The sequence below is a fragment of the Rhincodon typus genome, chromosome 1 (genome assembly GCF_021869965.1).
Source record: "Rhincodon typus isolate 14 chromosome 1, sRhiTyp1.1, whole genome shotgun sequence".
Classification (NCBI taxonomy): Eukaryota; Metazoa; Chordata; class Chondrichthyes; order Orectolobiformes; family Rhincodontidae; genus Rhincodon; species Rhincodon typus.
In genome coordinates, this window is record NC_063332.1 from 145,263,141 (window position 1) to 145,286,405 (window position 23,265).

The 23,265-nt window shown below is 39.2% G+C and overlaps 1 protein-coding gene across 1 annotated transcript in view; it reads right to left on the bottom strand.

Moving 5' to 3' along the window:
* The window catches only part of fgf2 (fibroblast growth factor 2), an 81,425-nt gene extending 59,420 nt beyond the window's left edge, over window positions 1-22,005 (bottom strand). The window contains exon 1 of the mRNA XM_048605389.1: window positions 21,265-22,005. Coding sequence (XP_048461346.1) covers window positions 21,265-21,451 — 187 coding nt within the window. The 5' untranslated portion in view covers window positions 21,452-22,005. The remainder of the gene's footprint in view (window positions 1-21,264) is intronic.
* Between the last annotated feature and the right edge of the window lie 1,260 nt (window positions 22,006-23,265).

Sequence of the window (23,265 nt, forward strand, 5' to 3'; positions counted from 1 at the left end):
CCTACAAAAACGAAGAAGTTGCTGGAAAAGCTCAGCAAGTCTGGCAGCATCTGTGAAGGAAAAAATAGAGTTAACGTTTCAGGTCCTGTGACCCTTCCTCAGAACAGAGGAAGGGTCACCGGACCCGAAACATTAACTCTGTTTTCTCCTCCACAGATGCTGCCAGACCTGAACTTTTCCAGCAACTTTGTTTTTGTTCCCGATTTACAGCATCCGCAGTTCTTTTGGTTTTTAATGTTGATGACCCTTCAGAGCTGAAGCGAAGTGTGGCGAGGGCAGCATTTATGCTATAGTTGGGGTAGAAAAGATGTTGGCAGTTCAGATTGAGTGAGTGATCGGAATGTGAAAATGGCAGAACAATGGTGTGTCTACCCGCCAGACTCAAAAGACAGACAATTGCACTGGGGTGGGTGGAAGGGACAGAGAATATAACAAGTAAAGCTAAAAAAGGAAACAGAAAGGAACAGGAGTTGGTTCACAATTGGAAGGTGTTGAACTCAATATTAAAGTCCAGAAGGCTGTAAAGTGCCTAATTTGATGATCAGATGTTGTTCCTCCAGTTTGTGCTGTGATTCACTGGAGCACCGCAGCATGCCTAAGTCAGACAATTGGGCATGTGTGCAGGACGCTGTATTAAAATGACCAGCTACGGGAAGGTCGGGTCATGCTTGCGCAGACTGGAGTGTTCTGCAAATGCAGTCTGGGTGACCACATTACTGCCTGACCCACTCCAATCTTCAGCATTCGTTGTTTTAAATATACTCCTTTTTGGAGAAAATAGTTTCCTGTTGTACCAATGAGATTTTCCCAAGAAGCATAGACAAATAATATCACCAGTTTAGTGGTGAATTTCAAACTGATCATTAGTGTAGATATTAGCAAACTCAGGACCGTGGAACAATTGCTGTCCACCACAGAACCTCATCTAACAGGAGACATTTCAATTTGGGTTTTGCTGGTGTGTAGACTGCTTGAGTCTAGACAAACATACTGTTTCATTCAAATAGCTAATTGTTGGGACATATAGTCTAGTTACTTGGCACCGCACTAAATACAGAATTATACATGTTAACATTTGTATTAGCTCCATGATTGATAAAGCAATCTTGTAGTTTATGTAATTATGGCCCTAGCCATTTGTTCATCTTTCAAGCTTCATGCAGAAAGAGTACAAAGCAAACTCACATATGGGCCAAAGGCCACAAATTTTGTACTGAAAAGTGCCTAGTCAACCAAAATTACACTACAAAGGCAAGTATCTTTAAAAAAAAAATTGAATAGATAGAAGCTGTTTCACACTGCTACTCTTCATTCTCTCTAGACCTTTACTTCTCACTATTGCAGGAATATTTTTGTCTACTATTGTGAAGGTAAATACAAAAAGTTTAATGTCTTTGGAATTTTTCTTGTCTCGTACCAATCTCTTTTTATATAAAAGAGATGACTAGCTCTGATGTCCCTCACTAGTCTACTCCTTTATTCTATTTAAAATTTTTCTTAAAGATCACCTTTGCTGATTTCTAAAATCCTGTCAATGCTCATGTTTACCTAAATCTTATGCCTCCTCCTTTAAAATCTATTACTACTAACCTTCTAGTTCGCCACAATTTGACCACATTTAAAACAGATCTAAAAATAGTTTATTTTGATTATTTCCTCAACATGTTGATCTCGCAATCCCAAATGCATCTCGAATTTCTCCACCACACAATTACTGTATATTTGGTTTACATAATCCAATGATGTGTGATAATTAAAGCCCATGACTACTTTTTAATATTAATTGCATGCACCTATATCCCAGATTTAACTTTCCTTTCATTAAGGTTACTGCTCAAGAATCTTTAAGCTATGCTAACTCATACTTAAGAACTCGCAAGAACCAACCTATTCTACATGTTGATTATCCAAGGCAAGATGCTTGTTCTTGCCTTTACACCTTTCTTCTCATCTGGGAAGCATTTCCATCTTTCCCATTTTCAGACAGTTCACATAGTCAAATATCCCAAAATATATGGATTCAAATCTTGATCATTCCACAACAGCTACTCATTTAATTCTTCCATTTTGTTGTACACATGAACAATTATGATACCTGTTATGTATTTTGTGTTCCATTTGGATTTCCATTCCTTTAAGGACCAAGGCATTGTGGGATATATTTGCCATCATCATGTTCAGTGCAATGCTGTGTTGTGTTCCTTCATCTCTGCTCCCCTACTTGCTGATTGCCTGGTGTTATATGGACAAGGTTGATTGTCCAAAATATAACAAGTTGGCAGTGCAAATCTGTGCTCCTGGCTTCGTAAGTGACAAAACAGGCCACAAGGAAAGTTGCTTTAATCCTTTTCAGCTTCACTGTTCACGCATATGGTGGCACAGTTGAAATAAAGCGCATATGTGAACTGCGAGATGGAAGTGGTATGCTACTAAAAGGGATACCGAAAAGATGCACAGAAATAAGACACTGAAAAGACATACATTATTAAGAATACATATAAAAAGGAACGGCAACACTTGTGATGCCACTGAGACATTTTGATGAGACTATCGAGCAGTGGAGCTCATATTACAGAACATCGAATTCATTTTGTCATTGCAAATGATTTTAAAGTAGCAACTTTCCTAAGTACCTAAAACTATTTAGCCCAAGCAGAGTTTGGTACAACTTGATAATCTAAGTACAAAATTGTATAGCAACATTGTGAAAGTTTTGGAGCCACATTTTTACCTAAACCACAAGTTATTGCTGAAAGTTTCAGATTTCACAAAATCAAACCAAGAGTTGGGGGGGAAGCAATTGCTCAGTTTTTGCAGTGCTCTAAATTGGGCTTAAGTGTACCTAAGGGAGACAGTGGTTTGGCAGCTGTATTGAAGGTGACGGGGAAAGTACAAAGGAAATCTCAACAAAAATGAGAATGTAAAACTCAACTGCCAACCAATAGGTCTTAAAGCCAGGATTGTGCCATATGCCACCAGACCAAAAGTTGAAGCATGCCTGGAATACCTATTCAGGAGTGGCAAGAGTGTGTTGGTTACTCACAGCGAACGGGCAACACCTTTCGCTCCTGTATTGAAGGCAGCTGGTTCTATTCAAAGTTGTGGGGATTTAAATCTCTGAACTGCGTGTTGCGCACTGAGCAAAAACCACTCTGGTGTACTGATGACTTGTTTGCTGGCTTGACAGATGATCAAAAAGTTCAGCAAGATTGATCTTTGTCAAGCATACTCACAGATACATGTGGATGAGAAATCAGTCCAGGTGTTGACAATCGTGATGTAAAGGACTTTTCTCAATACTGTTGTCTGTTCTTTGGCTTAACATCTTGTTTCAGAGGGCTATGGACCAAGTCTTAAATGGATTGCCCATGACGCAGTGGTATTTGGATGACATTTTTCGTGGCAGGAATGAAAATGACCAATTAAAAACTTAGCACTACTCTGCAAAGACTTAAAGAGTATGGACTTTGCATTCAAAGATAAATGTGAAATCTTCCAGCCTTTCGTAAAATATCAGGGGCATGTAATTGAGGCAGCTGGCTTCTACAAAGTTCCATCAAAAGTTCAAGGTTATTGAAGAAGCTCCATCATTTCAGAATTTGAGCCAACTTAGCTCTTTCTTGAGGTTTTGGAACTGTTAACCAAGATTTGTTCCACAGTTGGCAACATTACTGAAGCCACTGCATGAACTTCTTCACCAGAAGAACTGGAAGTGAACTAAAGCTTGTAATTTAACAAGACTAAACAAGCACTACTACAGTATGATGTGCTGAAACATTGACCCTTTCTTCCTTTGCAATTGGCCTGCAATGCATCTCCATATGGCGTCGGAACGTATTGTCACACATTACGCCTTCTGGGAGGACAGAAACCTGTTCCTTTAGCTTCACGTACCTTGAGCAAAGCAGAAAACAACTGTGTACGAACTAAAAGAAACATACTTGGAATCACCTTTGGTATTCAGGGATTTCCCCAATACTTGTCTGGAAGTTCACATCACTCGCAAACATCAAGTTTTGCACGATATACACGAATTCCATCATTAGCTGCTAGTCGTACACAACCTGGGTATTAATGATCTCAGCACATACATATGACATCATGTATTGACAATCCTGTTTTCATGATAATGCAGGTAGTCTCTCAAGACTGTCTTTGTAAGTCAGCCACACAGATGTTAAACAGAAGGAGATATATTTTCAGCATATAGAGAACTCACCCATAACTTTCTTGCCGGTGAAGAAAGTGATTAGTGTTCACCCAATACCATCTCAATTTATTGACGTTATGATGCTTGAAAAGCATCCACAGACCTCTCAAGTCTCACCTGAACATCTTCCTCTTCTGTCCAGTAGAATTGGAATTCAATCCATTCTGGATATTTACTGTAGGGAATGTATGTCATTATTCTACCAATATTGAGATATTAGAACTAAATTCTGGTCACTGTGGAATTGTGAGCATGAAGGAAGTTGCATACAGCTATTTTTGGTGGCCTGAACTGGACAATGCTTTTGAAGAGAAAGCCAAAACTTGTTCTGAGGAGGAAAACATCACAGTTGGCACTCTTACATCCATGGGACTAGCCTGCTAATCTATGGCAGCGTATTCATATTGAATTCACTGATCCATTTGAAGGAAACATGTTCTTGATTGCGGTAGATGCTCATTCCAAATGGCCAGAGATCTCAGTGACGACATTTACTACCACTGAGTGTACAATTCAAAAACTGCATGAACTCTTCAGTCATTTTGGATTACCAGATCAACGTAACTGGTAACAGACCACAGTTTGTCTCTCAGGAGTTTGAGTCAGTTATGAAAGCAAACAGCATACAATCACATCACTTTTGCGCCTTACCATCCCTCCACCAATGGACTTGCAGAGAGATTTACACAGAAGATGAATCCAAAAAGCATCTGGATAACTTTTTGCTGTTGTACAGAAACACACCCCATGCTGTGACCATGGCATCTCCTGCATTTCTAAGTATTGGACAGCAGCTACACACTTATTTTGATCTGGTGAAACCTTTTCAAAAAAAAAAGGACAAGTAGTTAAACAGCTTTAGCAGAATCAAGTCAATCGACACAAGGCAAAGCATCAAAACTTCAGAACTGGACAACCTGTGCGGGCTCAAAATTATGCTGCTGGAGTTAAAGGGGGTCCTGACCAACTGATTGCCATGGCAGGAACCATATCACACAGTTCTGATAGCAAATTATTTCATCCGGAGGCAGCATATAGATCAATTGTTGCAAGGTTACATAAGCACCAACAGACATCACCAACTGAAGTATCTGATTTCACATTCCATGAAAGACCTCCTGGAACCAAGAGTTGCTTGTTCCTGATTTGTCTCTTCCATCCGTTACAGTGGATGTAACACCTACACCTAGTCTAGCTGTGATTTCTGAACTTGTTGGTACACCCACATCAATGGTACCCTCCTGCACAGGGACACCAGGAGTCTTTCACGGTAGATACAATAAAGACGACCACTTCAAAAAAAAAAAGGTTAAGTTTGTAGTTACAGCAAATCCCTGTTTTTGGGGCTAAGTAATCCCAGGGTTAAGACAGGGTAACAAGGCAATCTAATTTCATACCAAGATTATATTTTGTCTATGGAAGTTTCCTTTAAGTGGGCAAACAGGGCAAGAAAAAAGGTGTCAGGAATTTGTCACATACTGCACATTCTGTTTGGTTTAATGTACTTTTACGTGCTAAGGTATTGTGGAATGTAAGCCACCATCTTGTCCAATGTAGAACTCTGCACGTCTGCAATAGACAGCGTTGTATGTTTCCGAATGACATGAACAAGGTTGAATGTTCAAAATATAACAGTACCTTAGGGTTAACTTTTTTTTTATTTTCTAGACTTCACCTTCACACGAACATCTTTTGTTAAATTCTGTCCCTTCCTAGATTCCATCTCTGTATTTTTACCTACCACTATGCTGCTATACAGCCTATTTCCAAATTTTAAAAGTAGCAAGATTGTTTTTTTTTCATAAATAGAAAACAAAACAGAAATAGCTGGGAAGTCTCAGCAGGTCTGGCAGCATGCGTGGAGAGAAATCCACAGAGTCAGTTCTGAAGAAGGGTCACTGGACCCAAACAGTTAACTGATTTCTCTCCACAGATACTTCCAGACTTGAGATTTTTCAGCAATTTCTGTTTTTCAGATTCCCAGCATCCATAGTTCTTTAAGTTTTTTTTGATGTTTTCTAATAAACTTGTTCAAGATGTTATTACACACCTCTGGAGCAGGTGGGGCTTAAATCCAGGATTATTAGTCCAGTGGCAGAAATTTATACTTGCCTGAATCCTCAGATCAACCTGAATTGCAATACTGCCTCCAATTTGTTTAAGACCGATCTGCCAGGTTGTGTTTCAATTCACCTGAACACATCCCAAACTCAGCCGAAGCGGTGGTCTCCCTAATGGAACAGTTCCCTTTGCCGTACTGGTGTCAGTGCCTCATGAAATCAAAATTCCCGCTTCCCACACCACTTAAGACATACATTTAACATTCTAATCTGGTCATATATATGCCAATTTGCGCATGGTCAAACAGCAATCCAGAGCTCCTCAAACCCTTGGCACCTCATTCCTGGGTTTACCATGTCATTAGCTTATTTTAAATTCAATAGAATATGCTTTTCATAAACTAAAGGTCAATGTGCCATATTTGTAATATAGGACAATGACATGCACAGACAAATGGTTAAATTGCTGGGTCAGGAAACTCTTTTAGCCAGGGAGACTGCAACTTAAGCACAACACAGAAAAGCAAAGCAACTATCAGAACAGTACCCATTAGTCCATTTGTCAGAAAAGGCACAGATTATATATATTTGTCAGTCTGGCACAAATTTCAGTGAACACAACTCTACAAAGCTACATACTTTTATTCCACTTTACCTGGCAACACTTCAGACTACAGCTTTATACAATTTTGCAAAACATTTAGATTTTTTTCCTTTGTTTAACTTTTGTCACACACTACTCACAATGCTCAGAAAGCAACTAACCACATTGCAGGCTTGTGTAGGAACAATTGACCAAACGTGGTTGCTTTCCAATTCAATGCTAATCCTCACTGCAGCCCCATGAGAACCTTCAGTGGGCCTCCATCTAACGGTAACATATCGTTACTCCGGAAAATGAACTGCAAGGAAAGCTGTGGCTTAAAAAATCAAGCTGTAGGCCGTTATTTTCATTTACTTTCCTACTCCTTTTTTTCAATTTAATTCTTAGAAGTGATTTGCAAAATTATCATTACAAATTGGCAAATTTCTGCATGCTTATTTGACAAACGTTCAACAAACCTCGGGTCATCTTACATAAAAGCAAAATACTGATAATGCTGGAGGAGGAGAAATAAAAATAAAAACAAAAGTTCTGGAGAAATTCAGCCAAGTCTGGCAGCTTCTGTATAGTTCTGAAAACTTTAATTAGACTCAAAACATTAATTGTTTCTTCCTCCACAGATACTGCCAGACTATTTATTGAAGCCCTACAGTGTGGAAGCAGGCTTTTCAGCCCATTGAGTCCCCCGAAGAGCATCCCACCCAGACCCACCACTTACCGTATTCCTGTAACCCTGCATTTGCTAATGGCTAATCGATCTAGCCTGCACATCCCTGAACACCATGGGCAATTTCGCATGACTAATCCACCCAACCGGCACATCTTTGTACTGTGGTAAGAAACCAGAGCACCAGTGGAAATCCAAATTTGTCATCAGGTCATCCTTCAATTTAAGCAGTACTGCATTTATTTTCCCCAGTTATACACATTAATAACAAATCACACTCATCAACTGTATCACAATTTAAGTGGCAAGAACCCTATTGATTCTTGGCGTATTGCATTGAATATTTATAGCAATATCTTATCGTAGCATGCAGATCTTGACACTACATACTAATTTGTTTGCCATCAAACTTCTACCTGCTTATTCATCTGAAGACAATGCTGTTTAATTTCTTATATTTGGTACTTATAGAATGGTAGAGCCAGAGGACATCCTGCCGCATTTCTAATTTCTTTTGAAAACTCAAATTGACAGCACATTTTCAACAAGCTTCATCAATGTCTCATTGGAATTGTTGCAAGTTTCTGTTCTTAATATTTTAATCTGATGGCCTTGTGGCAAACACTACTGGACAGGGTGAAGGACAAAAAGAAACTGGATCCATCAATGCACTTTTTATTCTGTATAGGAAAAAAAAAAGAGTACTGATTGATTGTGATATTGCCATGGAGAATGCACCAGTTACATGTTGACTGACTAAACTACCAACTGCTAGCATCTAACTCGCTGTGGAATTGCCATGAGGATGCACCAATCAGTACTTTTTTTCCATACATTATAAAAAATTGGTATCCTGCTTAAAAGAGTGTTCTTTAAATGTCCTGATGAGTGCTCACCAAAAAACTTCAACACGTGTCTTTTTCAGCAATACTGAAGTTCTGTGCTACCAAACAACTAAAGAACAAGATGCTGTCACTTGCAAGTCATTTTGGTCATTCCCAAAATGAGTTTCTAGATTGTAAATGGGTTCCTTCCGAGTCTCTGGCATCTTGGCAGCTGCGAGAGTGTGTTGCTGAACTGCTAGTCGAATGGCTCACTGCTGCCTGGTGCACAACTGCTTTAGTCATACACCACCTGATTTGGTTGGGCCATATTAAGTGATTTCAGGGATCACTATGTAAAAAGCACCCACTATTCCATTACCTCACAAAGCAAAGATAACTAATTCTATAGACATGAAGTCAGAAGTATCTCCCCATGTCCCTTTCCCTGTCCCTCCACCCTCTCCCATCACCATTTGAGAGATCGTCATGATTTCTATCACATAAATTAACACTGTCCATTTAGTGCTTGATCTACTGCCCTTCTGGTTTGACCAGAAAATAAGCAGACCAAATGCAGTTGCAATTTGAAGGATGGCATGAATTGGAAATTGAAAAAGATCAAACAACGAATGGCCCCCTCTTAGCTTTGTAATGGAACCAAAGAGTCTGATAGGATTGTAGCTGTTCAGAAAAGGATATCTCAGTTTTTGTCTGTGTAATTTCACACAGAAACAGGTATTTTGCTCAGGAGTAGCACTGAAATAGACAGTTTATGCATGGATCTGAAACAGCTTGGAAGGAAACAGAAAAACTTTGCCAAAATCTGTAAGTCTTTGTGCCAAGAACAAAGGGCTAACAGAAACCAAAAGGTGTTTTCTGATTTGGGAGTCACTGAGCCCCATGCTGATGGCATGTCCACGATCACGATGTGCTGAAGGAGAGATGGAGAATCACTTCATTGGAGGCTAGTGGAAAGGCCCCAATAAATCTTATGGCCGAGAATGGCGAAAACACCAAGGAGAATCAAACCAAATTCTTGTAAACCATTGGGCAACTTGAATTGGTTGCAAGAGAAGGGACCAGTAAGATCCTTTAAAGTACAGGAGAACTCAGGATGGAAATAAAAGGAGAATGAAGGGTGTATTGATTTTTGAAAGACTTAAAGGCTAAGCATTTATCAAAGATAGCAAGTAATACTAACTAAATACTTCATTTAAAATGTAAAAATGCAACACAATTCTCTATAGCTTCCCTAGTATGGCTGTTATAGGGACAGCATGAAAAATCTGACTGGTGGCTTCCTGCAGTCCTTCAATCCAGTCTCCATTAAATAATAAGTAGAGGGGTCCTGTGGTACAGTGGTAGAATCCTTACCACTGAGCCAGGAGGCCCAGATTCAAGTCCCACCTGCTCCAGAAGTATATAACATCATGAATAGGTTGATTGCAAAATATAAACCTGTTAGCACATGGCTATGCAAGTTGGCAAATTGCCTGCCATTTTAAATGAATAATTAATCAATGGACAATTTATCTTATTACCAAGCCAGTGTTACACTGACCAGAATGTTACACTGTATGTCATAATGCAGTTGGTATAAGCCGATGGGCTAGAACAAGGTGGTTTTAAATGCAACTTGTGGAAAGATGGAAAGGAAAAGGGCAGAAAAATCATTTGGTGAATGCATATCATGGGAATTCCTCCCCACCCCCACCTTTTCTTTCCCCAGCACCAATGATGTTATGCCACTTCTGTGTCTCACTATCTAGCTTCCAAAAGTGATCCCCTCAAATTCCCTGGGCCCCCTTCCCCAAGGGAACCCCTGACAGTCCTTGATCCCTCCATGTTCCACACCATACCTGTCTTAATCTCAAGGACTACATGTGCCACCCACTACTTAGCTTTGGCACTGCAGGGATTGTTAGAACTGACCTGAGGATGGAACTTCCTCTCAAAGAGTGGTGCAAGTTTATTTAGACCAACAACAGCATGTTATTACTACAGGGTGTATTGATTTTTTTAAAGACTTAAAGGCTAAGCATTTATCAAAGATAGCAAGTAATACTAACTAAATACTTCATTTAAAATGTAAAAATGCAACACAATTCTCTATAGGACAAGATTCTTTCAAGTCAAATCAGCTAGCATCTGACTTTTGCAATCAAGAGGCAATCAACTTATCCACCTCCCCCAGGAAATTCAGTGGGAGTTAAAGATTTGTTTTGTTTAAAGATCATGGCCCTGAAATTATTCCACGCAATCTCGATTTCTCGACGTCATTAGTCTCCAAAAAGCTATCAATTTCTGTCTTGAACATGCTCAACAATTGAGCTTTGACAGCTGACAGAATTCCAAATATTCACCACCCTCACACTGAGGAGACTGTTCATTATATCAGTCTTTGATAACCCGCCCTTATTACTCGATGGATGTTCCCTGGTTTTACAGTCACCAACCAGGGGAAGTATCCTATCTAGATCCACTCTGCCATGCTTTGAGAGAATCTTGCAAATTTCAAAATGAACTCTTATTCTTCAAAGATCCAGATATAAGCCCAGTTTCTCAATCATCCCTCAAAAACAAAATAATCCTGCCATCCCAGCAATTAATATGGACATGTTTGCTTCCAGACTCAATGCCAACACACTGTTTGCCCTTTTTGAAATTAATACTGCACCTGCATATTAGGAAATCATGGACAAGGACACCAAGATCCAAGATCCTTTTGGATGCCACACTTCTCAATCTCTCACCATTTAAGAAATAATCTGTCTTTAAATTTTCTGTACCAAACAAACAAATGACTCCATGTTTATTTACATTCCACATTTTAGGCCATTTACATAGCCTGTCCAAGTCCATGATGCCTCCACATGCTCCCCTCACAACATATGTTCACATCCAACATGGTGTCATCAGTACATTTGGTACTATGATAATGGATTCTCACACACATGCACGTCCACAGATTGCGAAAAGTTGTGGATCCAGCAATAACCCCATTACCAACAGCCTACCATCCCTAGAGTGAGCGGTTGTGTCCAACTGCCTTCTGTCTACTAAGCAATTCTCAATCCATACTGGTATATTCCATTACTCTCCACACCAAATCCCACAAATCTCATTTTACTTATTGACTTCCTGTGAGGGACATTATCAAACGCGTTTTGAAAGTCCAAATATAGCACATCACTGATTTTCCTTTGTCTATGCTACAAGTAATATCCTCAAAAGAGAATGCCAACAAGTTGTCAAACATGATTTCCCTTTCATAAATCCATGATAACTCTACACAATTTTGCCATTCTTTCCTCAGTGTCAGTTATCAAATCTTTCATAATAAATTTGACATTTTTTTCCTACTTTAGAGCTTAAGCAAACAGATGTCCAGTTCTCCACTTTGCTTCTCTTCTAAAATAGTGGGGTTGTGTTTGCTTTCTTCCAGTCAGGAGTTTTCCCGGAGTCTGCAGAATTAGAAAAGGTAACCAACAATACATCCATTATCGCAACTGCTATTTCCTTCAATACTCTGATGAAGCTCAATTGGTCCAGGAGATTATCAATCCTCACTTCAGCTAATTTTCAAGTATTATCTCTTTAGCAATACTGATTTTTGATTTAGCTCTTCAGTTGCACAAGATCTTAGGTTGCCGAGTATTGCTGTTCGATTTTTCATACCTTCTTCCGTGAAGACAGAGGAAATGCAACTGTTGCGTTTCCCACTATTTCCCTGTTCTTCACTATAAACTCTCCTGTCCCCACATTTATTCTTTAGTTTTTATTCTTTCACATACTGATAAAGGTGGACTGTAATAGTGTCAATGTTCTTTGCTTGCTTATGTTCTTTTGCTGTTCCTTGGCTCTTTGCTAGATGATAAATTCTCGGACTTACCACTATTTCTGGTGCTCATTTAATTTAATACAATCATTTGTTTCTTTAATTAACCACAATTGATTCAGCTTTCCCTTTGGCTGTTTGTGCCTTGGTGGAATTCATATATAGTGTAAATAAATACTGCAAGGTTTACAAATCAGTCATCACCTGCCAAATTTTAATACATTTCCCTAATGCAGCCTAGCCAACTTGCCCCTCATACCCAGTTTCCTTTCCCCAGATTGAAGATTCTAGTTTCAGAATGAACAATGTCACATTCAAACATCATGTAAAATTCTACCATTGTATGGTCAGTATCTCTCAAAGGCTCCATTACAGTAAGGTTATTAGTTTGCCTTTTCCTATTACACAACAGAAAATCCAAAATAATCCAACTCTAAATGGCTCCTCAACACATTATTCTGGAAACCCAACTTGCCAACACTTCAGGAATTCAAGCTTCACAACATTGAGTTAAGCAGCAGCACTAATCCATGTGCAAACTCAAGTCACCCAATATTACTGTTTTACCCACATATCATGCACTTCTAATTACTTCCCAGCTTACAGTGTGCCCAATATTAGAAATATAGTTTGGTGTTTCATAAACAACTCCCAATGTTTGCATCTCCTTGCTGTTTGAGCTCCACCCAAACAGATTCTATATCTTGATCCTCTGATCAAAGATCCTGTCCTACTAGTGTACTGTGCACTGATGTCACCCTTTGTTAGGAGTGCTACCCAACATCCTCTTTTTTTGTCTAGCTATCCTAAAAATATAAAATGCCCTTGGATATTCAGTACTCAATCCAAGTTACCTAGCAGCCATGTCTCTGTAATGGCAGTAAAATGAACCGGCTTTAAAATAAACCTTTCTGGAATGTGCATTCAGATAAAATCCCTTGCACTCTTCATTTTCAGCATTAAAAATATTAATTCTAAAAATGAATAAATAGTTACTTATCTCAACCAAGATCATAATGTTGCTCCTTAAACCGCTATTAACTTTTCCCATATTTCTATATTTAAATCTCCAGTCAGGGATCCATCTTCTCAGTCCAGAAATAATCCTCAACAAGTCATAAATACATCATGTGCAATTTTAGCCATGGTGCACTATCCTCTCTCAAAACACTCTGCTGTCTTTGCTAATAGTCAACCATACCATCCTATTCCAATACAAGTCTGTTAAACTTCTCAACTATACTGCCTTGCTTGATTCCACTCTTACCAAACTGACAACAATCCGATTATCTCCAGGAATGGCTTTTCATCCTCGCTCCACATCATTGCCTCTGGAGTTCCCCCAAGGATCCATCATTGCCTGTTTCTTCCTCTGCACGTTGTCCCTGGAAGGATCATCTACAGACTAGACGACGTCAGCTTCCACATGCATGCTGACAGCAGCCAACTCCATCTCTCCACCACTTCTCTCATCCGTACCATTGCCTTTTTGTGTTGCCAGACTGTTACGAGGAGCCAAAATCTTCTCTAATTATAAACCAAAGCCACTGCATTTCAGACACACATTCACAAACACTGGCACCAATTCTATCTCATTATTATTACTTTTTCAACCTGACTGAGATGTTCACAATCACAGCATTGCATTCACTCTGGACACAAGCTTCAAACTGCAAATTGAATTCACCGTATCAATTGCCTAGTTCCATCTCTAACATTGCAAGCTATACCTCACCCCATAAATTGCTGAAATTGGCATCCATTGGTTTATGGCCTGCAGACTTGACTGTTTTAGTACTCCCCTTCACAATCTCCTATACTACAGCCCACGTTAAAAACAAATTTGAACTTGCATTGGTGTTTTTACCAAAGAAAATCAGCCCAAGGTGTTTCACAGGAGCATTATGTGGCACTGAGTCAGCTAGTACTTGGGAAAATGATGAAAACTTGATCAGAGTTAAGTTTGAAAAGAGAATCCTTAAAAGGAGGGAAGACAGAAGAGGTTTACAGAGATTTCCAGAGTTTAAGACCTAGGCAGATAAAACACAGCCACTACTGATTACGACCTTTAAATAAAGCATACTCAAGAGCAATGTTCCCTCTAAGCAGCATCATCATGCAGCTGGGAAGTTCTGCTCTTGCCAACTGCCGTTCTGAGAAATGCCTTCCAAGTCCATAAGCCACAGTTGCACATGGACCTCACGGGCCCTCACAGCAACAAAACAATTACAGGGAACGTTGCTCAAGAAGTCAAAATTGGAGGCATGTAGAGGCTAGATTGTTAGGCTGGGGTAAATTACAGAGAAAAGAAGGTCATAGAAGAATTTGAAAACAAGGATGAAAACTTTTAAATTGATTCTCAGTGAAGCAATGCCTCAAATCAACAAACGTAAGGGCAATGGGTGAATGGAGCTTGTGCACATCAGTACACATTGGAGTTTTAGAGAACCACAATTTTGTGGCAAGAGGACAATTGGAGACCATCCAAGAATACAGAGTCATATCTAAAGGATTTCAACAACAAGTGAGCTGGGATCAGCAACGAAACATCAGATGTTACAGAGGTGAGAGACATATTTGGTGATAGTGCAGAAAGACCACGTACAAGTCAAACATGACAAGTTGTGTACAGCCTGATTTCAGCCTCACACAGGTGGCAACAGATGGAGATGCTGCCCAGGAAATGGTATTTGCTCTGGTGAGAGAGGACAGTGTTGCTGAAAAAAAGTGGCTCCCAGTATCCCAAAGCCTTCAAATCAAATTATTATCCTGATGATTAAGTCTCTTTTTGGACTGGCATGTTCCTCTGTATTCCTTTAACATTCAGCAATCCTCTATCTACCATTATGTTGGGGAATTCCATCCTCAAGTCTTTCATCCTCTCTTCCTTTATGACCTTCCTTAAAACTCACCACTTTTCATTAAGTTTTTGGTCATTACTGCTTCATCCCCTCTCTAGCTTAATGTGTATTTATGTTCCTAAAGCCCATTCATGACTTTTACCTGCAATAAAAGTACAAACAAAATTCAAATTTATCTTTTGTTATTGCTATGTTAACATTTGACATACCCATTTGGCAGTTTCAGTAGTCAGATGCTTCCAAATACCAGCAGGACCTGTACAGAAACTAGATGTAGCTAGTCAATGGCCTGACAGTAGGCGCTCTGTTCATTGTTTTATGCGGATGATATTTTAGTGAATCTTCAGGAAGGGAGAACACTTAGGATGTAGGGAGCTAAAGGTCACTGTTGCAAGGGTATTCTTTCTTTTACTTTCCTCCAGAAGTCAAAAGAATGTATCAATAAGGCAGAGAGAAAAAAAAGTACTGGTTTCAGGTCACATGGGGCAAAGGTCCTTTCTGAAAAGGATCGATTGCATGCCCTTGAGCAAGTGGTTAGAAAAACAGAACTTTACTTTTGGTGTCTAATATTCCATGATACTTAAGACATGCTTGCAATTTTCTTTTACTGTATTACTTTGGATTCTTCTGCCTTTCTCTCCCAATTCACTAGATTAGTATGTGTTCTCTGTCATCAGGAACTGAGTCTCCTGTACCACCTAGACAGTAATAGTACTATAGTCCACAAATTATGCACTACAGAGCATCTTCACTCAAAGATGAAAGGAGATTCCCAATTCCATGAATAGTGGAAATCTTTGGAGGTGAAGGATTGATAATCTAAGAATAACTTGGATAGAGGTGGCACAGTGGTTAGCACTGCTGCCTTACAGCGCCAGGGACCTGGGTTCAATTCCACCCTTGGGCCATTGTGTGTGGAGTTTGCACATTCTCCCTGTGTCTGTGTGGGTTTCCTCTGAGGTGCTCCAGTTTCCTCCCACATTCCAAACATGTGCAAGTTAGGTGGATTGGCCATGTTAAATTGCTCAGTGTTCAGGGATGGGGAGATTAGGTGGGTTATAGGGGGATGGGTTTGGGTGGATGGTCTGAAGGTTAGTATGGACTTGTGGGCCGAAGGGCCTGTTTCCACACTGTAGGGGTTCTATGATGATAACTGATATCTGTTGCGAAATCAGGAATGAGAGGCGAGGTCTTCAGCTCAGTGCATAGGAGTATTTCCAACATTTTAGTTTTTGATATGGATTCTTATTACTCTACAATACTTTTCAGCTCTGAACTAATGTAATAAAAATCAGTATTGTATATAGATATCCACCTCCATATTTTGAGAAACTTCCCTCAGCTTGTTTGCATGACAGACTTACTAGCAAAGGAGTTCTGCAGCAGTGGAACAAATACCAACAAACCATTCCACATAAAATTGATAAACTGATGCACCATTATAAATTAGTAGAATCTCAAAATATCTGGGTGAAATCACATTTAGTAATATTCTATCATATTACAAGCTATATCACTGCAAACCAGTCAGAATGAAGAAACTATGAAATCCTTGAAGATTGGCAGTAAGTAGCCTGCAGTCTTATATAACGACAAACCGTATATTTTATTGGCAACACTTAGGTGGAAAAAAAGTCTACCCAGAGGGAGGGAGAATTTTTCCCAACTCAACTCATTCAAATTGGAGTTTTGAAAAAAAAGTTGCTCCTTGAAAAGGCTCCCAAGTGAGTGTTAATGAATTGTATCTTAAAATAAAAAAGGTTTTATATGGAGATATTTAATCCCATTAGATATGTTAAAAAAGAATTCTGTACTCACAATAGCTCTCGATTACTGCAGCTACAGCAGTGAGCAGAGAAACCCCCCCAAAAAATGAGAAAAATGCTTGCTAGAGCTTTCTATTAAAAATCTAACTATGCATTTCTAATTTTATTTACTGGACAAAGTTCTCTAGAGAGTATTCAACACATTAAAAACTCACCCAACATTTAAACTTTTGCTTTTGCCTCAACTCACAGAGCTTATTAAGGTTGCTAGTTATTCACATTCCAGACCCTTTGGTCCATGATGTTGCACAAAATTATCAGAGAAACCATCAAGACAAATCCCTCCCTTCCCCACATTCATTTCATTTTTTTTGTAAAGAAAAAGTAGCTACACACAACATTATTTGAAGAATTGAATAACATTTGGGAAAAAAATTTCTTTCAATGTCAAATGGAGGTTTTCTATTAAATATATGTATAGTGTACTTCAGTGCAGTTTTTATTTGTCATCAAATGCTCACAGTCTCAGTGATAATTGCTCAAGTAGTTACGTAATATCAGTGTGCAGTTTTTAAAATGTTTCCCATTGACCTACTACAGCAATTACCCATCACTGTAAAACAACAGATCATGTTCTACTACTTGTTTTTGTCTCATGGTTATTAATAAATTTCTGTCTCATTTGTCACTGCGAAGTTAGCTCAAAACGATAAAAAGAGCTTGCAAGCAATTTGGGACAAACTAAAATCATGAAAGTTGCGATATAAATACACATTATTTATTTTTTGTTTTCCCCCTTAATTTTATACTCATACAACTTTTGCTTCCCTTCTACTTCAACTCTGCAGCTCCTAATGAAACTCCATGGGTGTAACACTTCAGTGGAGGGGTTTACCCTACTGTTGAGTCTTCACAGGGTGTAATTCAAATAACACCCTCTGACACCAGTTCCCCTAAGACCCTAAAAAGACCACTGACTGGAGTGTCACAAATACCCATATTGTTTATCAAGTGGCCTAAAAGGCAGGATGTAAAAAAAAGTCTTACTTTTGATATTTTCCCAATGCTTGTAGCCATTTGAAAACTTTTCAGGCTGACTTCTTACAATACAAAATGAAACAATACACTACTTGAGATTTCAACGTGAACATTGTAAATGAGTTACTCTATGTAGTTAAGTATTTGAAAGCATACAAATGCCCAGAACTAAAATCTACGCTTTGAAATGTGACACCATGTGTAGTTCTTTCAGTTACGTATAAATTTTCAGTGCTGGTATGAAAAAAATCACACTGACTAGTGAAAAGTGCTCATCAGGGCCAATGTATATTATAAGTGGAGTTTAAAAAATCTTGAATGCAGCCTTTTGCTATAGGTTTGCAAATACAATTCTGATACTTCAATTGTTTTATCCATTTAGAAAAAAGGTATTCACACTATAAAGTTCTGTGAACTTAAGTAATCAAATTCCTACCACTCTTAAATTATTTTCAAAGATATGTGAGATATGAAAAATACTGCAGCATTACATGTTTAAAAAAAAAGACTTTAAAACTATTCCGTTTTTAACAAATCTTGCAGGGCAATTTTCTTTTAGCTTAATGTTTATTTACGATATGGATAAAGTACAGGTTTTTGATACTGATTATACTTTACAAAGCTTTAAGTGTTCAATTATTTGAATCTGATACAACTTAGGAATAGCAATACAAGTTGGATCCTACTCCTTGCTCCTTGTTATATTTCTTATAAATGCAACATGATAGCATACAGTACAATTTAGTTAGGAGTTAAATCAAAGTTATATAGCTGCTTCAATTTCAATGACAACACTTCTTTGACACTGCCATATGTTCTCAATTTAACAATCATTTCCATGAAACAAAATGCAGGTCAGGAGATGGCGTCATTGCATGTGGTATGCCCGTTCTATATGTGGTTGTTATATTACTGTTCATTTGGTTTGTGGTTGCTACAATATATAATGCAATAATATTGTCAGGTTGTTGACTACAACCTAACTGTTCTATTTTCAAAGCTAACCCTGCAAAATTAAACATATCTAAACTGGATGCTTTTCACGAATTTGAATTCATGTGACAGCTGGAATGACAAAGGTTCTAGCCATTTATACTAGTAAGCTAAATCAAGACACTGTTTAAAGTATAAACCATATGTCTCCGGTAAAACTAAAAATTTTCATCGTTTTGTATGAAGGCCATAACGTTAGCTAGCTATCAGCACACCAACTGTCCATTGAAATGTAATTGAAAATTTCACTGTACAATTTACTTCTTCAAAAAAAAAAATTCCTTTCACAAGCTGTGCTAAAAGATCTTACAAATCAGCACAGCTTTGGTATAGGCTTATGTTAGGGTCTTCTAGCGTCTGGCTAATGTCCCTACCACTAAACCAGGAGAAGCGGATTCAAGTTCCACCTGGTCCAGAAGTGTGTCGTAACATCTCTTAACAGGCAGATTACAAAATATCTATAGGTTCATGTTACCTGAAATCGTTGATGTAATTTTTACCAGCTACCCAATATCCATAGGAAAACAGGTTTAGCCATTGCCTAGAATGCTGACACTGATGTCTGCCACAGGTGAATAATTTAAAGTTACAACATGCCTACCCCGCAGTTTAGCGATACTCCGGTAAATCTCCACCAGGATTAATCAGAATGTTTCGCCGATTTGTGCACGCAAAGCAAATTCCATCAAGCATGTCAAAATGCTTAATGTACTGCATGCCGTTTTAGAGAGAACAGATGTTGCTACCCACTTTCAAACGTTATTCATTAACATGAAACTTCATCGAGATTTCCGACAACATAACCCTTTCATTCGCTTTCGAGAATAATACGCAAAGCACAAGTTACATCGTTCTACAGTGAACTGTTGCCCGTCCCTCAGTGCCTACCTCTAAAATTGAAGAGTTGTGGGAGGAAAGTAAAAAAACCGTGAGTCTGTGCAACATTAGAAAACTCAGTCAATGTCATAACACTTCCGCCACTAAATGATGCAAACTTATTGCAATGTGAACTCTAGCGGAGAAAGACAAACATCTGACAACCGAAGGAAGCAATTCATTTCAATTACGCACAGGCATCTTGTAACAATAGAGGAAACCGGAAAATACAAAAACCAATGACCAAAATCTAAACTATAAAGTTTGGATTACCCTCCCCCATGAGCTGAACAGTGTGTGGTTGTAATACGGTTCCAACTAGGTGCACGTATTTTACTTTAGCTAATGTTTCTGATACGAATTTCATAAAGCGACATCCAAACTGGGGATTATCCAATTTATTTTTGGTCTTCGATCGCAATTACTTCAGCCGAGACGAATGAAGTGGGATCAGCAGACTTTAGTTTAATATTTAAGCGTTCTATCAATTGACGTATTAATCGCATTCCTGCCACTCCCACTAATAATTACTAAACGTGTTTTTTAAAAAAGTACTGAAACAACACAGTCTAATGTTATTCTGTTCATTTCTTTCCCGGACTATAGCATTTACAGGGCTTATTAAGCAAGATGAATGAGGTCGTGCTGCAAGAAAATTAGACAATAAATGTATATGAGAATGCAAGAAAGTGGGCAGATTTACAGGAGACATTATCTCTGAGTACTTACATTAGGTGATTGTGGGGGTTGGGGAGTGGTGAGAGATGGAGTACTTGTGCACTTTATTTAAAGTGGTAGACTGTTACTGTTTAACTGTTAATATGAAAGCGATACCCGTTAATATTTATCTTTGATTCACAGAAAATTTAAGAATACCATAATCTCTTGCTGGCAAAGACGACGTTATGGGGTGCGAGAGCGAGTAATTATATTATTTTACTTGTAGCTATCTTACAACTACCCCCAAATACTTTTCAACGGACGAGTGAGGAATTTTTTTTGACAAACTTTAGAGTCATGAAGTACAAAAAGATAGCTACCTGATAAAAGGTTGACAGAAGACAAATCAAAAGGTCTACACGATGGTAGAATTGGCGTGGTAAAGCGGAGCAACTTGTCTCCACAACAGTCAAGCAGCAACAAGGTTTTGAAGAATATCTTCCCAAGACGAAGCAAATACTGTGGTGTCAAGATATACAAGGGTGTACAGTTTCTTTTAGTAGTTTAAACTAAATCTATAAACACAAACTATTTGCGAAATCTGTGGTCAGGCCGAGATTCGAAATCATGAATTACAACTGGGTCCAGATGAAAATTGGGTGGAATTAAAAGGTAATTACTACATAGCAATCACTGCTGGATTGGGATTTCGAACTGATGAACATGAATGGAGATGGAATGTACATCTCACAATTGACATGGTTAAGTACTAATACAGAAAAGAAAGCCTTAGATATAAGATAACAAAGAATACACACGAAAAATAACTTTTCAGTAAAATGTTAAATGGAAACATGCAACACTCACTGTTGCCATCGTTCTTCTCACGGGTTCCGTCCACTCTGCCGTCCGGCAAGATCCTCAGGAAGTAGCCCCCATTTTTACAGTACAGTCTTTTGGGCTCCTTGAAGGATCCAGGCGGGAAGGGGCTGCTGCCAGCATCGGAGAGAGTGGGCAGGGTGCTGACCCCTCCTGTTCCAGCCGCCGCCGCCATGTCACAGGCCGCCTCAGACGCTCACTGCCCCCTCCCCCGAGCTCGGCGCCTCTGCTCGCCCACCTCCCTAGCTTGTCTCTCCGAGACCGTCCTCCTTCCCCTCTCTACCCCCTTCTCTTTTATATCAAAGGGCAACAAGCGACTCCTTCGTCTTCTCACTCCTTCATGTAAAGGGCGAAGCAGCTGGTTGTTTTTTAAACAAAATCACACTTTCTCTTTTCTCTAGAACTTAAGAAGAAGAAAGTATTGCTTCCCCTCTTGTTCTCACTCTCATGAAAGTATTCAAACGATCCAAAGATTGACGCGAAACTTTATGATAAGGAATAACGGTGCATTCTATCACTTCGCAGTTGCTTCCTCGTCATGATTCCCGGTAGTTAACGGGGCACACACACAGCACTCCCTACGTGTGTTGCTGTAAATAAGTGGGAACGCCACTTGCTGGAAATGTTTCACTTTCTGACCCAGTCTCGATGCTAAAACCACACACCCCTCCTGAAGTGCGCAGCCTGCCGGCCACATGTGCGCACGCGTGTCTCTAGAATCCAATTTGTTCTGCTTCTTGACGCAATGGAGGGATTGGGACAGGACACAAGGTGCTTTTAAAGGGACAATACCACATCCATGTTGGTTTCTCGGGGTCTTGCTTCCCTCCATCCATCGAAAAATGGGTGACTCTTTCCGCAAATGTTTAACAAAACGGAGTTAGTCCTCACCTTTTCTCACGACAACCAGAGAGTAGCCAAAAGGAAACTTAAAATTGTTATTTCTCAGTGGTGGTTGAGTTCGAGAGTTATTTTGAAACAAATTCAACATTTATGAAATAAATACACCACTCACCCAGGAAACAACACTATCGTTCCTACCGTGCAACACTGACAACACCACAAATATATGACATGGCTGGGGAATTGGTTGAGTGGCAAGTGACAGAAAGTAAAGATAATAAGTAGATACTCAAATTGACAGGATGTTACCAGTGGTGTCCCACAAGGATCTGTGTTAGTGTCTCAATTATTCACATTGTTTATTAATAACTTGTGACTCAGTGGTTAGCACTGCTGCCTCACAGCAGTGAGTTCAATTCCTGTCTCGGGCAACTGTCTGTATGGCTTTTGCACATTCTCCCTGTGTCTGTGTGGGTTTCCTCTGGGTACTCTAGTTTCCTACCACAGTCCAAAGATGCGAAGGTTAAGTGGATTGGCCATGCTAAATTGCCCATAGTGTCCAGGGATGTACAGGCTAGGTGGGTTAGCCATGCGAAATGCAGGGTTTCAGAGATAGAGTGGGTCTGGGTGGGATGCTTTTTGGAGCATCAGTGTAGACATGAGTCGATTGGATTGCTTCCACACTGTAGCAATTCTAGAATGATTCTATGACTGGGATAATGGTATAGAAAGTTATACATCTAAATTTGTTGATGACACAAAGTTAGGCAACATGTAGACAGTGTGGGTGATGGCATAAAATTATAAAGCGATATTGATGGACTAGGTGAAAGGGTAAAACTGTGGCAAATGGAGTTCAATGTAAGCAAGTGGGAGGTTATCCATTTTGGACTGAAAAAAAAGATCAGGGTACTTTCTGGATGGTATGAAGTTAAATTCAGTGGATGTCCAAAAAGACTTGGGGGTTCAGGTGCATAGATCTTTAAAATGCCATGAAAATAATCAAGAAGGCTAATAGAATACTGGCATTTATATCTAAAAGACTGGAGTACAAGGATGCAGAAGTGATTAGATCCCAGTTGAAGCACTGTGCATAAAGCTGGGCACTACATCTTTAGAAGGATCTATTGGCTTTGGAGGAAGTAC